The sequence below is a fragment of the Oncorhynchus gorbuscha genome, linkage group LG01, assembly GCF_021184085.1.
Source record: "Oncorhynchus gorbuscha isolate QuinsamMale2020 ecotype Even-year linkage group LG01, OgorEven_v1.0, whole genome shotgun sequence".
NCBI lineage: Eukaryota > Metazoa > Chordata > Actinopteri > Salmoniformes > Salmonidae > Oncorhynchus > Oncorhynchus gorbuscha.
The window spans coordinates 104,190,160-104,212,273 of NC_060173.1; the positions used below are offsets into that span (position 1 = coordinate 104,190,160).

General features: G+C 45.0%; 1 protein-coding gene across 2 annotated transcripts in view; it reads right to left on the minus strand.

Moving 5' to 3' along the window:
* The window catches only part of LOC124048046 (integrin beta-5-like), a 93,998-nt gene extending 91,272 nt beyond the window's left edge, over window positions 1–2,726 (minus strand). The window contains exons 1-4 of one of the 2 annotated variants that reach the window (XM_046368431.1): window positions 2,097–2,726; window positions 1,217–1,302; window positions 578–785; window positions 42–291 (exon numbers count right to left, since the gene is read on the minus strand). In XM_046368431.1, coding sequence (XP_046224387.1) covers window positions 42–291; window positions 578–785; window positions 1,217–1,302; window positions 2,097–2,178 — 626 coding nt within the window. In that variant the 5' untranslated portion in view covers window positions 2,179–2,726. The remainder of the gene's footprint in view (window positions 1–41; window positions 292–577; window positions 786–1,216; window positions 1,303–2,096) is intronic. The other variant, XM_046368439.1, reaches the window with a different exon arrangement.
* Between the last annotated feature and the right edge of the window lie 19,388 nt (window positions 2,727–22,114).

Genomic DNA, 22,114 nt, shown 5'->3' on the forward strand with positions numbered 1-22,114 from the left:
AATCCATGACCATGCTACTGTAAGTCTTTCTGAGTCCTCACCCATTGCAGGGGTTGTCCTGGTACTTGCGGGCCGTGTAGGAGAAGGGGGACATGTTCTTGTCGACAAAGGATCCGAAGCCCAGTCTGAAGTTGCTGGTGAGTTTCCTCATCTCATCGGCCAGTTTGGTGCCCAGGTTCCTGATGGTGTCCAGGTCATCCTTCATGGACAGAGACAGGTCCATCAGGTAGTACAGGTCCACTGGGTAGTCCTCCACCTGACGCACCTGCACTTTGAATGATGTCTGGTCACCTTGTGGGAGGGGAAATGGATAACGTGTCATTGCTTTAGTAGGCTGACAAATCAATCAGCACACAAATTGTTCTGCTAGGTTGCCTTTTTACGTGTTTGTTTTCTCGTACAGCTCAGGACTCTCCAAATCCTTAGGTTCAAACTCTGTTGCCTTGGCAGCACATTGTGGTCTGAGATGGTGAACTAGGCTTACCTTATATTGCATGTAAAGTAGGTAACTTCTACTGTTTTCATGCCATACATGAATCAAACCAACTGGACTACTAGGCTAGGACAGGAGGATTACCTGGTCGGAGACTGAGGGAGATCTTCTGGGGCATGATCTGGATGACATCATACTGGGTAGGCCCGGAGCCTTTGGAGCTGAGGGGTTCGCTCTTCATTACCGTGGTGCTGCTACTGGGACTCTCCATATGATGGGCTTCACAGCCCCTCTTCTGCAGGTTCTGACGCAGGTCACACCGCGACATCAGGGTCCTCGCACTGCCAAACTTCTGACGGAACAACAAAACAAATAGCGCCTGTAATCCCGTGTAGAGTTAGCACACTGGTCTGACTCAGACCTGGCTTCTGTTGAGTATGGTATGGGAAAATAGAGGGGGGGGGGGATCTTTATCTTATTCTTTTAGTTCTAGGTCCTCTATAACAGGAGGCATGTAGACACTCCACTATAAACAGAGATCAACAATGGTTCCAGAACTGCACTGGTACACTGACATGTTTTGGCTCTTTGAAACAACATGCCATCATCACTCCTGAGTATATAGAATATTACACAACCATATGAGAGTCCTCACCTCACGCACACTCAGCCAGCTATTGGGTTCAGTATGCCACATTTAGAAATGTAGTGTGAGGATTACTACTGTCATCACATGGTGCATCATAAACCCAACAAGTTGGAGAAATGTGGCACTTGCCCTACCTCTTGCGCACACCAGGCACAGCTTGGATGGATGATGAGGCATTCTTCACAAGACATAGCGCTGCCACTTATACACACATTCACACCTGAAAGTAGAAAAAGTCAAAGTTACCAACATTGTTCCAGAGATTCTATTTGATCATTCATAACATTTGATTACTAGCCAATGAAACTCAAGACATATGTATTAAAGTCACAGTCTAATAAACGATGTAAAACAATAGCCTACTATTTGACACATTACATTCAGTTTGATTCGTGCTAAAGCGCGCAGGTAGTATATGGCAAATTACAATTTAGTCTTGAACTATTTCTTACGCGTCAGAGTGAAACATTGACCTTTGAAGCGATTAAATAACTATAACTGATGACCTCCGTTTAGAAATAGACTACATAATTCAAATAAATACGATTTGGTTTCTATTGAACGTGCCATACTAATAAAGACATTTTAATTACTTATATTAATAGTGCCTTGGTCCTCCTTTCTTTTTGATTAACAATTTACCCCTTTTAACAAAGAGCACCTTCTGTCTACCAACATGTACTATTGTGTACCTTAGTAGCGCCTCCCTTCCTCCTCTTTCTACTAAATATGATTTATACTTCAATACAACATGACAATACTCTCAAACATTTCAAAGAGAAAGACTGAACACTAAATAGCATTACCCTTTTGTGGTATTCTAGTGTATATGGCAACATTGTTGCAGGATATTCGCGGCTACTGTAACAACTGACCAGATAATACACGTATCGTGCGATTACCTTCGAAAACGAAAACTAGTCAGCACTTTCCCGTGGAATACTGCCATTATAGACCATTACAAGACAAGTTGAGGAAACTGGGTATCAAAACATTTAAGAAAAACGTTCTTACCTTGTGCAACATTGTGAATAAATATTTCCAGAATCATACAGCCAAGAGCTGTACGGTACAACAACTGCCACGGGTTCCACATAATTTCCTCGTATTGGAAAGTTATTCAAAAGTCTCGTTTCGATAAGTTTTCTGGAACGTTTGTGGCACTAAAGTCTACAGTCGAACCTGTCGATAGATCCACGTTCTGTCCTCTCCGTCGGTGCAGAGTAGTGAACAAGTCTTTGTCACATTTAAACTCCAGCAAAGCGAATTGGCCCGATAATGTTACGCGGCCTCTAAACAAACATTGCAATTCATTGTCCCTCAGAAGTATTCCACATAACAGAAACAAAACAATATTTTTTAAATACTGGGTTCAGAGTCAAGAGCTGTGATTTTTGCAAATAGTTATGCAGAGCCAGCCTATCATGTTGTCCTTAGTTCACCCATAGCCTACATCCTTGGTTCTTGTTTTCCAATACTTTCCCATCCGTTATAACCCCTTATTTGGTGTGTAACAATTCCCTTTAGAAAATTAAATGTAGGTACAAGTTTGGCCTAAATGTAGAATAGAATTCCAGCTCACGAGAATAGTTTACCTCTACCCAACAAGTTTGTTCTTCAGTCCCCTGCTGTGTTCAACGCTTAGCCAGTTGGAGACTCCGCCCACTTGCCGCTGGTGGGTTGAGTCTCCGCACATTTCCAAATGGGGGGGGGTATCCGTTAACCCCTTTCTTTGTTTACCATTCCTCACCAGCTCGCGTTGTCTATCTCCACCAGACTCGCTCAGGACACAGGTTGAAATATCAAAACGAACTCTGAACCAGCTATATTATTTTGGACAGGTCGAAACATTCATGGACATTTAGCCAGCTAGTTTGCTGTTGCTAGATAATTTGTCATTGAATATAAAAATTGTGTTATTTTACCTAAAATGTAAAAAGTATTTTTTTGGAATTCTCCTACAATTAATCCACACCTAGTCAGTTTCTAGTAATCCCTCGTAGTTGTCTTCTTCTTCTGTGGATTTTATATGGCAGTTGGCAACCAACTTTAAGATGCTTTACTGCAACCAACTGGACTTGAATGTGAACCTCAATCATCTTTCAATCACACACATTGGTATATGGTCATAAAAAACAATGAGGGGATGGGTAACGCAGGCCTGACAGTGCTTCAGGTGTCAGGAAATCTGGCATGATCCCTACAGTGAAGCATGATGGTGGCAGAATCCTGCTGTGGGGATATTTTTCATCGGCAGGGACTGGGAGACCAGTAAGGATCGAGGAAAAGATTAACTGAGCAAAGTACAGAGAGATCCTTGATGAAAACCTGCTCCAGAGCACTCAGGACCTCAGATTGGGGCAAAGGTTCACCTTCCAATAGGACAACGACCCTAAGCACACAGCCAAGACAATGCAGGAGTGGCTTTGGGACAAGTCTCTGAATGTCCTGGAAGTGGCCCAGTCAGAGCCTGGACTTGAACCTGATCAAACATCTCTGGAGACCTGAAAATAGCTGTGCAGCGATGCTCCCCATCCAACCTGACAGAGTTTGAGAGGATCTGCAGAGAAGAATGGAAGAAACTCCCCAAATACAGGTGTGCCAAGCTTGTAGCGCCATACCCAAAAGACTCCAGGCTGTAATCGCTGCCAAAGGTGCTTCAACAAAGTACTGAGTAAAGGGTCTGAATACTTATGTAAATGTAAAAAAACACATTTGTGACAATGCAGAAGGCTCCGTATACCGTGCATTCAGAAGTAATCACATCCCTTGACTTTTTCTCATTTTGTTACGTTACAGCCCTTATTCTAAAATATATATTTTTAATTCTAAAAACTTGTTTTTGCTTTGTCATTATGGGGTATTGTGTGTAGATTGATGAGGGAAAAAAACAATTTAATACATTTTAGCATAAGGCTGTAAAGTAACATGTGGAAAAAGTCAAGGGGTCTGAATAATTTCAGAATGCAATGTGTAAGAGCCACTTTATGCTTGATCTGACAATGTGGTTGGAGCCACCATATGGATGCTGTGACGCAATTGCGAAGCCTCCGGAGGCACGCATCACCGCATCGCCATGCACTTCTCAAATTTTGTAACATAGCGGAGGGCTCCGTATATCTCCGCATTGACATGATTGATTGACGGTAGCTGAGGGCAGGAGGTCCTGTATAAACACAAACTCACTTCCTTGACAACTTCCATGCTGCTCCGTGAAACGTAAGAAGTATAAATGCCCTGCAGAGGCCGTATCGCTGTAAATATTGCATGGCCAATGCAGACACCGGATTGACCATGCAGGGCCTTTAACATGTATGTGTAAAATTATTTTGCAAGGTTGGTGCACACAACGCAGCCGGTGTGATCAGCGTGTAACATACCTGTCAAACTCATTCCACAGAGGGCCGGGTGTCTCTGGGTTTTCGCTCATCCCTTGTACTTTATTGATTAATTCAGGTCACTAATTAGTAAGGAACTCCCCTCACCTGGTTGTCTAGGTCTTAAATGAAAGGAAAAACCAAAAATCAGTAGCCTCTTGGCCCTCCATGGAATGAGTTTGACAACCCTGATTTAACACGTTGCATTGAAACCTTGGTAGCTGACACACAAATCCATGATATTGACCTACAAAAGTCAACAAAGAATAGGCAGTATGCTACTGTAACAGCAGTAAGGTCACCATACATTTTACATTTAGGGCTGTGACTGCCATTTGAGGAAATAGGCTTATTGAGGATATTGAATTCGGCTCTTGGCCCAGTCTATTGATGGTATAAAGTGAGAATTAAGCTATACAGTATAATGTCTTCCACAAAAACTGTCTCTGCTTAGTCAATATATAACCTAATTGCCTTATTGAGCACAGTCAGCAGTCATGTGACTGCTGGCCATCAGACTGTTAAACAGCCACCACTAACATTGAGTGGCTGCTGCCAACACACTGACATTGACACTGACCCAACTCCAGCCACTTTAATAATGGGAATTGATGGGAAATAATGTAAATATATTACTAGCCACTTTAAACATTGCTACCTTATATAATGTTACTTACCCTACATTATTCATCTCATATGCATACGTATATACTGTACTCTATATCATCGACTGCATCCTTCTGTAATACATGTATCACTAGCCACTTTAACTATGCCACTTTGTTTACTTTGTCTACATACTCATCTCATATGTTTTTACTGTACTCGATACCATCTACTGTATGCTGCCCTGTACCATCACTCATTCATATATCCTTATGTACATATTTTTTTATCCCCTTGCACAGTGTATAAGACAGTAGTTTTGGAATTGTTAGTTAGATTACTTGTTGGTTATTACTGCATTGTCGGAACTAGAAGAACAAGCATTTCGCTACACTCGCATTAACATCTGCTAACCATGTGTATGTGACAAATAAAATTTGATTTGATTTGTGATGTGATCTCTGTTAAGTGATACGATAGAGCGTGTGTACAGTGAATCCTCATTATCCAGGGAGCACATGTAATCAGCACCCCTTTTACATATGCATTGATACCCCAACGGTTCACACCTCACTAGAATGGCTCAGTCAAATATTTCGTCAAGTATTCGGTGATCAACAAAAACCAAAAACCTGGAAGCTTACGCCACCTGCTGGCCATAGACAGAGACGTGCGAGAACATACACGATGATGAGAGATGTGCAGGGGTGAAAGTAAGACGTACTGGTAAAACAGCCTATCATAATAAATAAAACAAAATGTCAAGAGAACTGTAGGCTATTACACCATTATTAATCATTGCTGCATGTCAGAGGAGTGAAAAATGAGGGAATGGACTTGAAAACAGGTGGTATAGCCTGCATACCATAGTAAACTAAACATAGTGGATGAGTTGCTTACCTCATTCAAATTAATCAAAATTGACCAAAAAATATAGTAACCTGTGTTAAACAACAAAGGACATGCTTATCGTGTCAGCAGGTCAGAGGTCATGTCTACGATGGTCTTGAGGGGCAGGCTGCTGAGGAACCCCTACTGCTTGGCCCTCAGCTCCAGCAGTGCGTCTACGATCCTCTGCTTCCCCGCCTCGGGGTGGCGCTCTGACAGCGCGGCCATCAGCGTATTGAAGCTGCCCATGGTTGTCCTCTTTTGGAGGCTGAGCTGCAGGGGCTGGAGAGAGAAACGCCAGATGAGAACAGAGATCAAAGACATGGGAGAGAGACAAGGATTATGAGGAAATACATTTGGGAGCATTGCACGCATTGCAACATATTGAAAACAATTCATATTTATATCTACAATCCCTGATTACAAACCAAAACAATAACAAAACTGTAGAGAAACATTATACCATTGGTAGGAAGATTCCTGTCCCCCTAACCTTCAGTCAAGTGGTAGTCTAGGTGTTGTCTCGTAGTCTTGGGGGCCTGGGGCGTCTCCAGATAGCCCTGTCTTTGTGCTGCCTGTGGGACCTGACTGCTGCTGTTGGGTTTGCCCCCTGGCCCTGACTCTGACCCGGGGTCCCAGTGTTGCTGGGTCAGTGGATGTGAACGACATGCACAGTTTGTCCCGGCATACTGTACCCGTCCATCTCACGCACTGCACTCTCAGCCACCTTTGGACCACTCATGGTCACTTTGGCAACTCTGCAGGAACAGAGAATGTAGGTGAAAATATTGACATGTAGTCCATTCGTTCATGTGGAGGGTTAAAGCCCTTGTGAATACAAAAGTCTTTCTGCTATTGATCTAGTTGTAATTATGTTGAAATCTTTGTGTCACAACAGTTATGTAGTTTCAGTCTACACTGAGGTTGTTGCTCACTTCAGATGCCTGATAGTTCTCAAACCAGAGCATTACTTCTCCCTGTAAAATCGGACAGACAGTGAACTTTTATTAGGATCTGCTGCTCTCTGGTGGCCACATTACTCACACTTTCCCAATTCCATTCTTTACTTGATTCCTCACATCCTATCTCCTTGCTTCCTTTCAAACAGAATTGGAGAAGAAGGCCAAAGGGGAGGGACCTTGGACCTTCTCCAAAACAGTCTCAAGGAATTGAGAAAAGATTAATTGTGTAAGAGACATCGTCTCATACTGAGGCTTACCTCCGTTACATCACAGGGTAGGCATAGGAAGGAGCTCTGATCCTTCTCCTTTTCCCTAATGTCTCCCAAAGGAAAATATAAATTCATGTTTAAACACTTCTTATGAACGTGTTGTGTTTGTGTTATGAATGTGTTATGAAGTCCTTATGTACCTACCGATAGGTAGTGTTACCGAAACTTCAAATTCAGCTATATTCAGTCAAATACTGAACTACGACCCAATCCCAAACGATGCACTTTGAAACACTTTAAACTCAAACATCTGTGTATGGAAAATCTTCTGTCCATCATGCAGCTTTTTCCACTACCCAAATACTTGCCATTTTCACCCTGCTCCACGACCACAGCCAGACCTCCTTCCTTCAGTGCCCCACCTTCAGGCCCACGGTCCTCCGCTGCCTTGTACCATGCCTCGCTGGAGTTGTGGTCTTTGGTTCCACCTGTTGAGTGTGCGAGTTAGTAAATCCAGGTGGATCTGAACCAGCTCTGAGAACACTGTGTAACACCATAGTGCAACGCATTGCATGTTTATTCATTCAACATGTCCATGGATGAATGAGTGAATAGGTCTCGTTACCTGCCCCCCCGGTTGGCCACAGGCTGCTTTGGGAGGAGGATGACTGCCTTCCCAGACCTGCTTCCCTCAGTCTCCGGGTGGACCACTGGACCGTTCCCCCTATAGGACCCTCCTGTCCCAAGAACCGATGAAAGAGACTGGGACACCAGTCTGTTTAACTCTCCCTCTTCTTCACCACCTATACTGACGTCTTCTAGGCGAATATCCCCTACCTGCAATTACTGGGATCTCCTATCTGAGGCACTGGAGGATAGAAAGAATAACATTTCAACAACAGCCAACTCGATTCATTTATTTATTTATTCATCCATTCATTTTTTAATTCATTAATATACCTACCCAGACAGAGCATTTCCCAAAGACTCGTCAATTATCTGACTGCATAGTACAACCCTAAATGTACTGAGAGGAAGGAGGGGTACCAGAGGATGCTCAACTGTAGGGTGGAGGTAGATGGTCCCCGAGGTGATCCTCTGGGAGTCGACAGACAGGGGTCTGAGCTGGTCGAGGGGTACCCGACAGGACCTATCTCATCTCTCTGTCGTCCACCTTCAGGACCTGAGGCACCTTCTGGTGGAGTCTGGTGTGCACTGAGACTGATCCATCTTGGTTTCGCCTAGTGGGGGTGTCTCGTTTGAATCAGGTGTCCCCTCATTTACTTGCTTTATACATGAGAACAATCCCATCCTAATCCATAACATTGTGATAGTTAACATTGTTATTTGCTGTCTCGTACCTCGAGGCCTCCTCCTCATTAGCTAGGATCCCGGGGCAGTTGTCGTACATCCAATCACAGTACTCGCTGCAGTCTCCTGTGCAGGAAGACACTATACTGCCTTCAGGTGGCGCCGCCTCCTCTGCTCCTCTGGGCTGCCCAGTGCTTCCCTTGGTGACCACGAGTGACAATGAGTCGTCACAGTCCGGCTCCGCTGACTGGATGGGTCCCCCCCAGGTTTTATCAATGGAATGTGATACAAACGAGGCACTGGTGTGCTTTAGGACCATGCGTACTCCTCAGAGAGGTCGGGTAGGCTGTTTGTAGTGTTTATCTGACATACATTTTTATAATAATAATAATGTCTCCCCACTTCTAAAACCAAAGTTGCACCCCTGTGCGGTCCACCCTAGTGCTGTTGAAACTAAAGTTCTCTGGAGGAGTCTCCTGGTCCAACATGGGGACTCTGCCGTCTGGTCGTGCATTGACATGGAGATGACCATGGACTCATATTGGTCATGGATGGCAGACAGGCTCTGCATCTCCAGTTCCATATCCAGAGAGAAGCTAGCTTGGGCTGAAGGGTCCTTACACACCATCAAACTACTGCTGTTGCCATCCTGCCACTCTCCTTCCTCCCACAGCTGACACAGCAGCTGGACCTAGGTGCAGTGCTCGTCCTGTCCGCCTGGAGAATCCTCTGTGGCTCCAATATGGCCGCCACTGGTATCACCACAGGCTGACTGGAAACTGTCCTGTAGGCTGACTAGACAGCTCACTGCTGGGGAAGTGAAGGGCTGCTGAGGCTGACAGGCCCTGAAATGCGGCACTGTTCCTGCTGCCACCTGGTGGTAGACTGTCTGGACTCCTCTGTGCCCTGAACAGTTGAACAGATTTAGATCCTCTTTCATGTTGTTGGGAAGAGGAACGAAATAATATGGTTGTATCAAAATAAAGAAACAAGGAAGCTGAAGCAAAACAACCTTGATGCCGTTGTGATGAAATCAATGTCCCTTCGTGGGATTAATAAAGTCCTCCTCCTACTACTACTACTACTACTACTACTACCGCTACTACAACTACTACTACTGCAACAACTACTACTTCTACTACTACTTCTACTGCTACCACACCTACTACTGTCTACTACTACTACTACTACTACTACTACTGTCTACTACTACAACTACTACTGTCTACTACTACTACTACTACTACTACTACTACTACTACTACTACTACTGTCTACTACTACAACTACTACTGTCTACTACTACCACTACTACTACTACTACTTCTACTACTACTACCACTACTACTACTACTACTACTACTACTACTACTACTACTACTACTACTACTACTACTACTAATGTCTACTACTACTACTACTACTTCTACTACTACTACTACTACAACTACTACTACTGCTACTACAACTACTACTACAACTACTACTTCTACTTCTACTTCTACTTCTACTACTAATGTCTACTACTACTACTATTACTACTTCTACTACTACTGTCTATTACTACTACTACTATTTTTACCACTACTACTACTATTACTACTTCTACTACTACTATCTACTACTACTACTACTACTACTTCTACTGCTACTACTACTAGTACTTGTACTAATACTGCTACTACAACTAATACTACTACTACTACTGCTACTACAACTACCACTTCTATTACTGCTGCTACTACTACCACTACTATGACAACTACTCCTACTACTGTCTATTACTAATACTACTACTGTATATTATTACTACTACTACTACTACCGTTACTATTACTACTACTAACACTAATACTACTACTACTACAACTACTACCTCTACTACTACCGCTACTACTACTACCACTACTTCTTCTTCTACTACTATTACTACCGCTACTACTACTACCGCTACTACTACTGCTATTACTACTACTACTACTGTCTACGACTACTGTCGTCTACTACTACTCCGGCTCCTCCTCCTACTGTCTACTCCACCTCCTACTTCCTCTCCTCTTCTACTACTACTGTCTACTCCTCCTCCTCCTCCTACTACTACGCCTCCTCCTCCCTCTCCTACTCCTTCCATGACTACTGTCTACTCCTCCTGCTTCTTCTCCTCCCCCCCTCTCCTCCTCCTCTTCCTCCTCCTCCTCCTCCTCCTCCTCCTCCTCCTCCTCCTCCTCCTCCTCCTACAACTACTCCTCCTCCTCCCCTCCTCTCCCTCCTCCTCCACCTCCTACTCCACCTCCTCCTCCCCTCTTCCTCCTACTACTCATCCTCTCCCTCCTACTCCACTTCCTCCTCCCCTCTTCCTCCTCCTACTCCTACTCCTCCCCCTCCTACTCCTCCCCCTCCTACTACTACTCCTCCCCTCTTCCTCCTACTCCTCCCCTCCTCCTATTACTACTCCCCCCCTGTTATAAAAGTATAAGAAAATGATTAATTGAGTAAAATATACAGAGTAACGTGAGTATGGTATGTAGGCTATTCTTCCTTAAGGATAATTAAACCTGGGTTAAAAAAAGAAAATAGTTCAAAGTCAAGCAGAGCCATAACTCAAGCAGAGCCATTACGTTTCACATAAACCAGTTGTCTGGCTACTTCCAGAGCAGGATGCCTCTGCAGAAGCTGATGGAATACTCCTTCCTCTGTGGAGAAGAAAGTTGAGGGGAAGGACAACTAATCCGTTGCTCAGTTTTACTGAGTCTATAGTAAGTAGGCTATGTCAATATAGTTAATATTTTACAGTCATTTGGTATCACTGGGTAGGGATTCTATACAACTGTTTTGTAAATCGACTGCCAAACTATAATGACACAAATGGGAGCTTTCGTGCTTGTGTTGCTCTGTAATACATTTCCTGGTCCCTGCTGTACTTTGTATAAACTTCCTGTCCTCTACAGGCAGGGATAAGTACCAACCCAGCAGCTTGGGGTCAGCTCCTGAAACGGGTGACATTCACCAGGTCAAACACAGACCTGTAACGTACGGAGTTAGGCCTACGTTGCATCCCAATTCTCCAAACTTCTCCCAAAATGTGCACTTGAACACTCCCTTCTTAGATTTAAAAGGATGGAATGGTGTAAGCTGGACAGAGTTTCCACCATTGTTCAATCCATGACAGGGAGTTTGTAAGTGCACACTTCTGGAGAAGGGTGGAGAAATGGGACGTACAAACAGACTATTTCATCATTCTCTAATTATAGTACAGAGAAAGTGCTGGGACTGATAGACATGGTTGAAAAGGAATTTTCAGCCGTCTTTTATCGACAAAGACAGAGGGGCTGTATTGAAGTAAAGGAACTTAATGCATGTCATGTACCAAAGCAATGAGAGGGAGACTACATACTCTAAATGGACATAATATTATTTATTTTGTATTAAAATGGCCTAGCTCAAGTTAAAAAGTGAACATGCATTCCATTGGTTATGAGATTTGTGTTGTAAGAGGAAGCATCCTTCTTGTGCCTATTACTTTGAATAGTGTGTTTTGAACATTTTGAACATCCGATTCCAGTTGATTTACCAGCCAAGTTGTTCATTGCATTTTGAAAACCACGTTGGTTATAAGGCACAATATGCATCTGGATCACCCCTGATGCATAGGGGATCTGTGACATAGGCCTAACTGCAGTGGTATAGTTGGGGGATATACTCCGTATACCCATTTATTTTTCAGTGGGCATTGCATATACTCAATTCTTAATCCCCACTGATATGTATCAAAGTAGTGTTGTGGAGGTATATGCCATATCAATTAATAGGGCTGATTGGAACGTTTAGCTCAAAAGGTTGCTAAACTCTTATTTATTGACATTTTAGTCACACCAATGTACACACGGCAGTAGGTCTATGTGTGATGATCTCAAAATTATATTTGCGGGAAAACACCGTTCTAAAATGAGCACCACACATGCACAAGGGTTTCATAGACAGAGATGTAATTATACTTAGAAAGAGAGGGGATTTAAAGATGCAACAACTATTACTGTTTGCTAATATTATTATGATAATGCCTTTGGGTGCCAGACAATAAGAAACGTTTAAAGAAAACCAATAGAACAGGAGAACTCATGAGTAAGTCCTTATACAAATAATTGCCTCCATGTTTCTATGGTGGGATTTTGGCTATAGGCTACTTTGAAGCAAGGTAAGACATGCCTCATTTACAGGAAGTAAAACGTCCAAGTTTCGAACAATTAAGGAACAGGAGAAATATAGTAATGCTAATGATAGGTCTAACTGTCTTCTGGTAGATGGAATGGCTTATTAAATGTTAAACAACCCATTAAACGTTAACTAGCTACAGAATAGTCTATGCCTACCTGTCAGAACGATACCGTGGTTATTTGCGTCAATCCAGTGGCCATTTCTTTGTCATACGCCATCTCATGCGTACGCTACAGAAATACAGCTAATCAAGTGCTAGGTGCCTGCACACTTGAATTACAGTAATAAGAATTATTTGATTTTTCCCAGAATGTAACGGCGTTCGTCTGTTGAAGGAAGAGAGTCGGACCGAAATAATAATAATATAATATATATGCCATTTAGCAGACGCTTTTATCCAAAGTGACTTACAGTCATGTGTGCATACATTCACATTCTACGTATGGAATGCAGCGTGTTGGTTACTCATGACTTTAATTAATGAAATGCGGTACATGAAATAACTGAGAGACGAAAACAACAAACGGAACGTGAAACTATTACAGCCTATCTGGTGAACACTACACAGAGACAGGAACAATCACCCACGAAATACAAAGCGAAACTCAGGCTCCCTAAATACGGTTCCCAATCAGAGACAACGAGAATGACCTGACTCTGATTGAGAATCGCCTCAGGCAGCCAAGCCTATACAACACCCCTAATCAGCCACGATCCCAAATACTACAAACCCCAATACGAAAAACAACATATAAACCCATGTCACACCCTGGCCTACCCAAACATATAATAAAAACACAAAATACAATGACCAAGGCGTGACAGAACCCCCCCCTAAGGTGCAGACTCCCGGACGCACCTCAAACCATAGGGAGGGTCCGGATGGGCGTCTGTCCATGGTGGTGGCTCCGGCTTGGGACGTGGACCCCACTCCATTAATGTCCTTGTTCCTCCCCTTCGCGTCCTGGGATAATCCACCCTCTCCGCCAACCATGGCCTAATAGTCCTCACCCAGATCCCCACTGGACTGAGGGGCAGCTCGTGACTGAGGGGCAGCTCGGGACTGAGGGGCAGCTCGGGACAGAGGGGCAGCTCGGGACAGAGGGGCAGCTCGGGACAGAGGGGCATCTCGGGACCGAAGCAGCCCGGGACTGAGGGGCAGCCCGGGACTGAGGGGAAGCCCAGTACTGAGAGGAAGCACAGTACTGAGAGGAAGCCCAGTACTGAGAGGAAGCCCAGTACTGAGAAGAAGCCCAGTACTGAGATGAAGCTCAGGCAGGTAGTAGGCTCCGGTAAATCCTGGCTGGCTGGCGGAACTGGAAGATTCAGGTTGACTAGCAGATCTGGAAGATTCTGGTTGACTGGCAGATCTGGAAGAGACTGGTTGTCTGGCAGATCTGGAAGAGACTGGTTGTCTGGCAGATCTGGAAGAGACTGGTTGACTGGCAGATCTGGAAGAGACTGGTTGACTGGCAGATCAGGAAGAGACTGGTTGTCTGACAGATCTGGAAGAGACTGGTTGTCTGGCAGATCTGGAAGAGACTGGTTGTCTGGCAGATCTAGAAGATCATGGCTGACTGGCGGATCTAGCTGCTCTATGCAGACTGACAGCTCTGACTGCTCCATGCAGGCTGACAGCTCTCTGCAGACTGGCAGATCCTGGCTGACTGGCACTTCTGGTGGATCCTGGCAGACTGGCGGCGCTGGGCAGACTGGCGACGCTGGGCAGACTGGCGACGTTGGGCAGACTGGCGGCGCTGGGCAGACTGGGAGCACTGGCGGCGCTGGGCAGACTGGGAGCACTGGCGGCGCTGGGCAGACTGGGAGCACTGGTGGTGCTGGGCAGACTGGCGGCACTGGCGGCGCTGGGCAGACTGGCGATGCTGGCGGCGCTGGGCAGACGGGAGACTCCGGCAGCGCAGGAGAGGAGAAAGGCTCTGGCTGCGCTAAACAGGCGGGAGACTCCGACAGCGCAGGAGAGGAGAAAAATGCTGGCTGCGCTGAACAGGCGAGGCGCACTGAAGGCCTGGTGTGTGGTGCTGGAACTGGTGGTACTGGATCGAGGACACGCACAGGAAGCCTGGTGCGGGGAGCTGCCACCAGAGGACTGAAGTGTGGAGGTGGCACAGGATGGGCTAGACCGTGAAGGCGTACTGGAGATCTTGAGAGCAGTGTTGGCACAGGACGTGCAAGGCTAGGGATGTGCACAGGAGGCCTGGTGCGTGAGGCTGGCACCAACTTTACCAGCCAACTAACACGCACCTCAGGTTGAGTATAGAGCGCTAACTCAGGTGCTATCAAATCCCCGACACGATCCGTCGGACGAATATCGTATCTATAGCATCAAGCTAGCAACTCCCTCATTACTCTCCACTCCACTTTCCCCATTAACTCCTTCACAGTCTCTGCTTCGCTCACATCTAACACCGGCTCTGGTTCTGGTCTCCTCCTTGGCTCCTCACGATAAACAAGGAGAGTTGGCTCAGGTCTATCTCCTGACTCAGCCATACTCTCCCTGAGTCCCCCCCCCCAATAAATTTTTTGGGGTGACTTTCGGGTTTCACTCTGCGCCGCCGTGTTCTCCTTTTCCACTCCATTCGCCTATAGCCCTCCTCGCATTGTTCCAGGGAATCCCAGGCGGGCTCCTGCACTCTCTCTGGGTCGGCCGCCCACCTGTCGATTTCTTCCCACGTCGTATACTCCATGCCTCTACCGTCCATAACGTCCTCCTTTCGCTGCTGCCTGTTAACACGCTGCTCGGTCCGTGAGTGGTGGGTGATTCTGTAACGGCGTTCATCTGTTGAAGGAAGAGAGTCGGACCGAAATGCAGCGTGTTGGTTACTCATGACTTTAATGAATGAAATGCGGTACATGAAATAACTGAAAGACGAAAACAACAAACGGAATGTGAAACTATTACAGCCTATCTGGTGAACACTACACAGAGACAGGAACAATCACCCACGAAATACAAAGCGAAACTCAGGCTCCCTAAATACGGTTCCCAATCAGAGACAACGAGAATCACCTGACTCTGATTGAGAATCGCCTCAGGCAGCCAAGCCTATACAACACCCCTAATCAGCCACGATCCCAAATACTAAAAACCCCAATACGAAAAACAACATATAAACCCATGTCACACCCTGGCCTACCCAAACATATAACAAAAACACAAAATACAATGACCAAGGCGTGACACAGACCTCAAGTGGTCTCCTGTGTGTAACTCGTGTGTAGTCTTTAACATTCTGTAAACTCCCTTGTCTTAAGGGTAAAAAATGACCCGCCTTCACTAAACCCCTAAAATAAAGCAGCTTGATTGAATTTTAACACCCAAATCTATTTTGCGTGAAGGATCAACCTGTCATTCATCACAAACCTGCATTTTATTGAAAGGAAACAATAACAGTCTTGAACTTTTTTGCCAGCATAGTGATATATTCTTATATATTGTACAATGAGGAATTCAACTACAAAATAGTAGTCTTCTCCCATTTGTTGAACCATTGCCCCCACCCACAAGGTGTATAAACAACAATAAGAAATAAGAATCAAATAAGATAATAGATACAAAACAAAAACCTGAAGAAAATAAATAAATCAACTCTAATTAGCATATGTAGGACAGTATGCAGTGTATGTCCATGGACAGTGCAGATGAATGCAGCCTCAGGTGGATCAGGACAAGATTCAGCCCCCTGAACAGCTTTCAGAAGCGCTGCAGAGGCTGCTGTGCGGGGGAGGCGCTCCATTCTTTGAATGTGTGGGGTTGCAAATGCCTTTCCCAGCTGTTCCAGGAACACCCTCCTCTTGTTCCGCTTATAAGGCATACAGGTAGGGTTGATCTTGTTCCATATCACAAAGGCAATGTATTAGACACATCAATGATGTTATGGGAGATGACCAGGGGCCAGTGGGCAGTCATCCTCCTGCAGCTGTAAGTTCCAATCACCTTGTCCAGGTTGTACACGCCTCCTTTGTTGTGGTTGTAGTCCAAGATGATGGCTGGCTTCCTGTCCTCACGATCACTGATCTCAGCTGTTTTGTGCAGTGCGCTCTTTGGGAGGTAAGAAACCAGAGTGATGGTGGAGGTGAAGGCAAACATTGATGAGAAGGCCTCTCTCCCCCTTGTTGCGAGTAGTAACTGTGCCAACCATGGTGATCAAGCTGCTGGCTTGAGTTCAATCTCAATTTCTCATTGTGTGTGTGTGTGTGTGTGTGCGTGTGTGCGTGTGTGTGTGTGTGTGTGTGTGTGTGTGTGTGTGTGTGTGTGTGTGTGTGTGTGTGTGTGTGTGTGTGTGTGTGTGTGTGTGTGTGTGTGTGTGTGTGTGTGTGTGTGTGTGTGTGTGTGTGTGTGTGTGTGTGTGTGTGTGTGTGTGTTTTATAACTGCTGGGTCAAAATGACCCTAAGACAATCTTTGTACCCTGGTGGTGTACAGCTTTCATGAAAATATGAACAAAGGCGATGGTTCACTTTTTCAAATTTTGGGGTCACTCTAGGAGAAGTCATCAAATTTCAAGTTAAAAAATATAATTGAGGTTTTCTCAATTTTTCTCAAAAAAATTAAAAGCTGAAATAAATCCTTCTCTCTACTATTATTCTGACATTTCACATTCTTAAAATAAAGTGGTGATACTAACTGACCTAAGACAGGGATTTTTTAAGAATGTGAAATGTCAGAATAATAGTAGAGAGAAGGATTTATTTCAGCTTTTGTTTCTTGCATCACATTCCCAGTGCGTCAGAAGTTTTGCATTTAAATTGTTTAACTTGGGTTTAACATTTCGGGTAGCCTTCCACAAGCTTCCCCATTTCTCCTGACAGAGCTGGTGTAACTGAGTCAGGTTTGTAGGCCTCCTTGCTCACACACGCTTTTTCAGTTCTGCCCACAAATTTTCTATAGGATTGAGGTCAGGGCTTGGTGATGGCCACTCCAATACCTTGACTTTGTTGTCCTTCAGCCATTTTGCCACAACTTTGGATGTATGCTTGGGGTCATTGTCCATTTGGAAGACCCATTTGTGACTAAGCTTTAACTTCCTGACTGATGTCTTGAGATGTTGCTTCAATATATCCACATAATTTCCCTCCCTCATGGTGCCATCTATTTTGTGAAGTGCACCAGTCCCTCCTGCAGCAAAGCACCCCCACAACATGATGCTGTCACCCCCGTGCTTCACGGTTGGGATGGTGTTCTTCAACTTGCAAGCCTCCTCCTTTTTCCTCCAAACATAACGATGCTCATTATGACCAAACAGTTCTATTTTTGTTTCATCAGACCAGAGGACATTTCTCCATGTGCAGTTGCAAACCGTAGTCTTGCTTTTTATGGCGGTTTTGGAGCAGTGGCTTCTTCCTTGCTGAGCGGCATTTCAACTGTATTTATATATTTGAGTCACACTCAAAATTAAAGTTGAAAACCACACTACAGGCTGATCCAACTTTGATGTAATGTCATTAAAACAAGTCAAAATGAGGCTCAGTAGTGTGTGTGGCCTCCACGTGCCTGTATGACCTCCCTACAACGCCTGGGCATGCTCCTGATGAGGAGCTCCTGGACAGTCTGTGGTGCAACGTGGCGTTGGTGGATGGAGCGAGACATGATGTCCCAGATGTGCTCAATTGGATTCAGGTCTGGGGAACGGGCAGGCCAGTCCATAACATCAATGCCTTCCTCTTGCAGGAACTGCTGACACACTCCAGCCACATGAGGTCTAGCATTGTCTTGCATTAGGAGGAACCCAGGGCCAACCGCACCAGCATATGGTCTCACAAGGGGTCTGAGGATCTCATCTCGGTACCTAATGGCAGTCAGGCTACCTCTGGCGAGCACATGGAGGGCTGTGCGGTCCCCCAAAGAAATGCCACCCCACCCCATGACTGACCCACCGCCAAACCGGTCATGCTGGAGGATGTTGCAGGCAGCAGAACGTTCTCCACGGCGTCTCCAGACTGTCACGTCTGTCACATGTGCTCAGTGTGAACCTGCTTTCATCTGTGAAGAGCATAGGGCGCCAGTGTTTGCCAAGCTTGGTGTTCTCTGGCAAATGCCAAACGTCCTGCACGGTGTTGGGCTATAAGCACAACCCCCACCTGTGGACGTCGGGCCCTCATACCACCCTCATGGAGTCTGTTTCTGACCGTTTGAGCAGACACATGCACATTTGTGGCCTGCTGGAGGTCATTTTGCAGGGCTCTGGCAGTGGTCCTCCTGCTCCGCCTTGCACAAAAGCGGAGGTTGCGGTCCTGCTGCTGGGTTTTTGCCCTCCTACGGCCTCCTCCACATCTCCTGATGTACTGGCCTGTCTCCTGATAGCGCCTCCATGCTCTGGACACTACGCTGACAGACACAGCAAACCTTCTTGTCACAGCTCGCATTGATGTTCCATCCTGGATAAGCTGCACTACCTGAGCCAGTTGTGTGGGGAGTAGACTCCGTCTCATGCTACCACTAGAGTCAAAGCACCGCCAGCATTCAAAAGTGACCAACACATCAACCAGGAAGCATAGAAACTGAGAAGTGGTCTGTGGTTATCACCTGCAGAACCACTCCTTTATTGGGGGTGTCTTGCTAATTGCCTATAATTTCCACCTGTTGTCTATTCCATTTGCACAACAGCATGCGAAATTTATTGTCAATCAGTGTTGCTTCCTAAGTGGACAGTTTGATTTCGCAGAAGTGTGATTGACTTGGAGTTACATTGTGTTGTTTAAGTGTTCCCTTTATTTTTTGAGCAGTGTATATTTTTTGCAGCCATTTGGGGAACCTTGATGTACAGTGTGCTTTTACTTTAATCAGCAAAAATATGGGTGGAAACGGTACAAGAACTAGATCTGGAACTGAAAGTGCTAGTAAAGCCAGTTTAGGTTCTTTGACCGACAGGTATTTCATATTTACAGGAGGGGGAGCAGGTAACTGCCTAGTGGCAGCTATTCAGCAGCCTTGCAATCAGCGTCGGTGGAGCGGCCGTACCAGGCAGTAATGCAGTCCAACAGTATGCTCTTGATGGTGTTCCTGTGGACCACTGTGAAGGCCCTCAGAGACAGGCTGAATTTCTTCAGCCTGCTGAGGTTGAAGAGTCTGGTCTGTGTCTGTGTGTCCACTAGGTAAAGTCTGTTGTGCAATACAGGATTAAGGGCAGTGTGACAGCTCCTTGAGAGAGATCAGGATTGAGTCTAATCAGGGGTTCATGTGAAGATCAACATCTCACTCTCTCTACCTACGTATGTTCCTGTATTCTACTCACTCGTATTTAAATCCAGCTAATAGACCGCATTTCATCATTAGTTTTACTTAATGAAATAATACAAAAAGTCTGCATATAACCCAAAGAGAAAACGTTGTGTTGTCCCAAACGCCAAGGCCTCAAATAGTCTATTTTAGTCTCAAAAAGAGGAATTTCCTGTTGCAATGTGACATCCACAGGAGGTTGGTGGCTCCTTAATTGGGGAGGACGGGTTTGTGGTAATGGCTCGAGTGGAACACATGGAATGGTATCAAAAACATGGTTTCTATGTATTTGATGCCAATCCATTAGCGTTGTTCCAGCCATTATTATGACCCGTCCCTCCCCAGCAGCCTTCCCTCAGCAGCCTCATTACCAGTGGAGGCTGCTGAGGGGAAGACGGCTCATAATATTTTATGGAACGGAGTCAATGGAATGGCATTAAACCATGAGTTTGATGTATTTGATACCATTCCTCTCCAGCCATTACCACGAGCCGGTCCTCCCCAATTAAGTTACATTGTTAAAATGTTACTATAAAACTCTAAAACCAGGAACCACTCTGAGTCAGATTAGGGTGTGTCTCTTAGCGCTCATACTGCATTGAAAGCAGCAAACTGCAGTGAGTCCTGGCCCTGTGACTAAAACCTCTATATACATTAGCTGCCTGTCCCACATCTTGTTTTTCAGAGAGAGGATCAATAAGTCACTTTGGATTGAGTCATTAGCTGTCTGTATGGTCAAATGTATGTTGATGGACCGTCCATTTAGTTTGTGCACACGATCATAAATTGCCCTCTAAGCGTTTTTCCGACCGTCTTTTCACCACAAAGTATGACTGTATATAGGTGAGAGAAACCATGGGTGATATTTGACTCTGACTCTGCTGATTGTGATTAGTGGGCCAGTTCTATTTGGCAAACCTGAGTTCAAATAGTATTTGAAATCTTTTAAATACTGTGAGCATTTGCTCTAGCTGGCCTGTAGTGCCAAATGGGCTGCGTTTCGAGTTTTGGGGATATTCGGTTGGTGTATTAAGCCAGGCAAGCTCAATCGAGCACAGATAAAGTATTTAAAATGATTTCAAATACTATTTGAACCCAGGTCTGCTATCTGGCCCGCACTAAGATTTCCAGGGAGGATTGAAGATGGTGGGGCTGAAGGTTAAGTGGCTTTCTAAGAGTGGATGTTTCCACAGTGATGTGACATCTGATCAGACTCAATCTGATCAGTGCATCCTCAGTAAGTGGATCAAGCTCGACAAATAGGGATCAGTGCTAAATCCTGATTGGGAGAGAGGGAGAGTGAGGGGATAGTGTGTGAGGGGGAGGGAAGACTTGCATTATTAGAAAGAGAGATTTACAGGGAAGAAAGGTACGTACATTGATAAGACTTTGGTTATCAATTTCTGAAAATAAACTAGATTCTATTTATTCACTATTGAATTTTTTGAGTAGGACTGGCCTACCACTGCAGTGATTATAGTCAACTGTCCAGTTAAAAAAATAACCCTCACTCATCTATTTTACATACAAAAGTGCAACTGTTTTTCCCATGTAGTTCACAGAGTGCTGATGTCCAGGACCTCAGAGTATATTTTGCATACCCGTACATCTGAGACATACATTTCATGCATTTTACAAAAACAAAAATGTTTTTCTATCTCCTATTGTTTGACCTCAAACTGGGGAATTGTTTTAGTGATGGAATTGTAAGCTGAACTAGCCTCCTTTTGTGCATCCCAAAACCTTCTTAAGAATAAATGTATTCGTAACTGCCATTTCTTCCTTAACTATAGACTTATGAAGAAAGTTGTAGGCTAGTGTAACGGTATGTAGTGTATGTTATATAGGACGTCGGTACTCTCCTTCTGAGGTGAAAATATATAATTGAAACTCGATGTCTTGACATACATCGCCTAACATCTGTGTCTAGATTTTGAAACACAAGGATGAGAACTGAGAGTGTAGCAGAGTTGATTAAATAAACATCCGTTATGACTGAGTGATGCTCTATACCTTCAGCGTAGGCAGACTCACAGTCAACGACCCAAATGGCACACTATGGGCCCTGGTCGATAGCAGTGCATTATATAGGGAATAGGGGGCCATTTGCAATGCTGACACAATGGACTCTCCAGCCAACCCTAGTAGCTGTCCAGGTGCAGTTGATGTCAGGGCTGTACGAGTCCCACTGGGGCCTTTAACAGCATTGAGAAGCACTCTTCTCTCTTT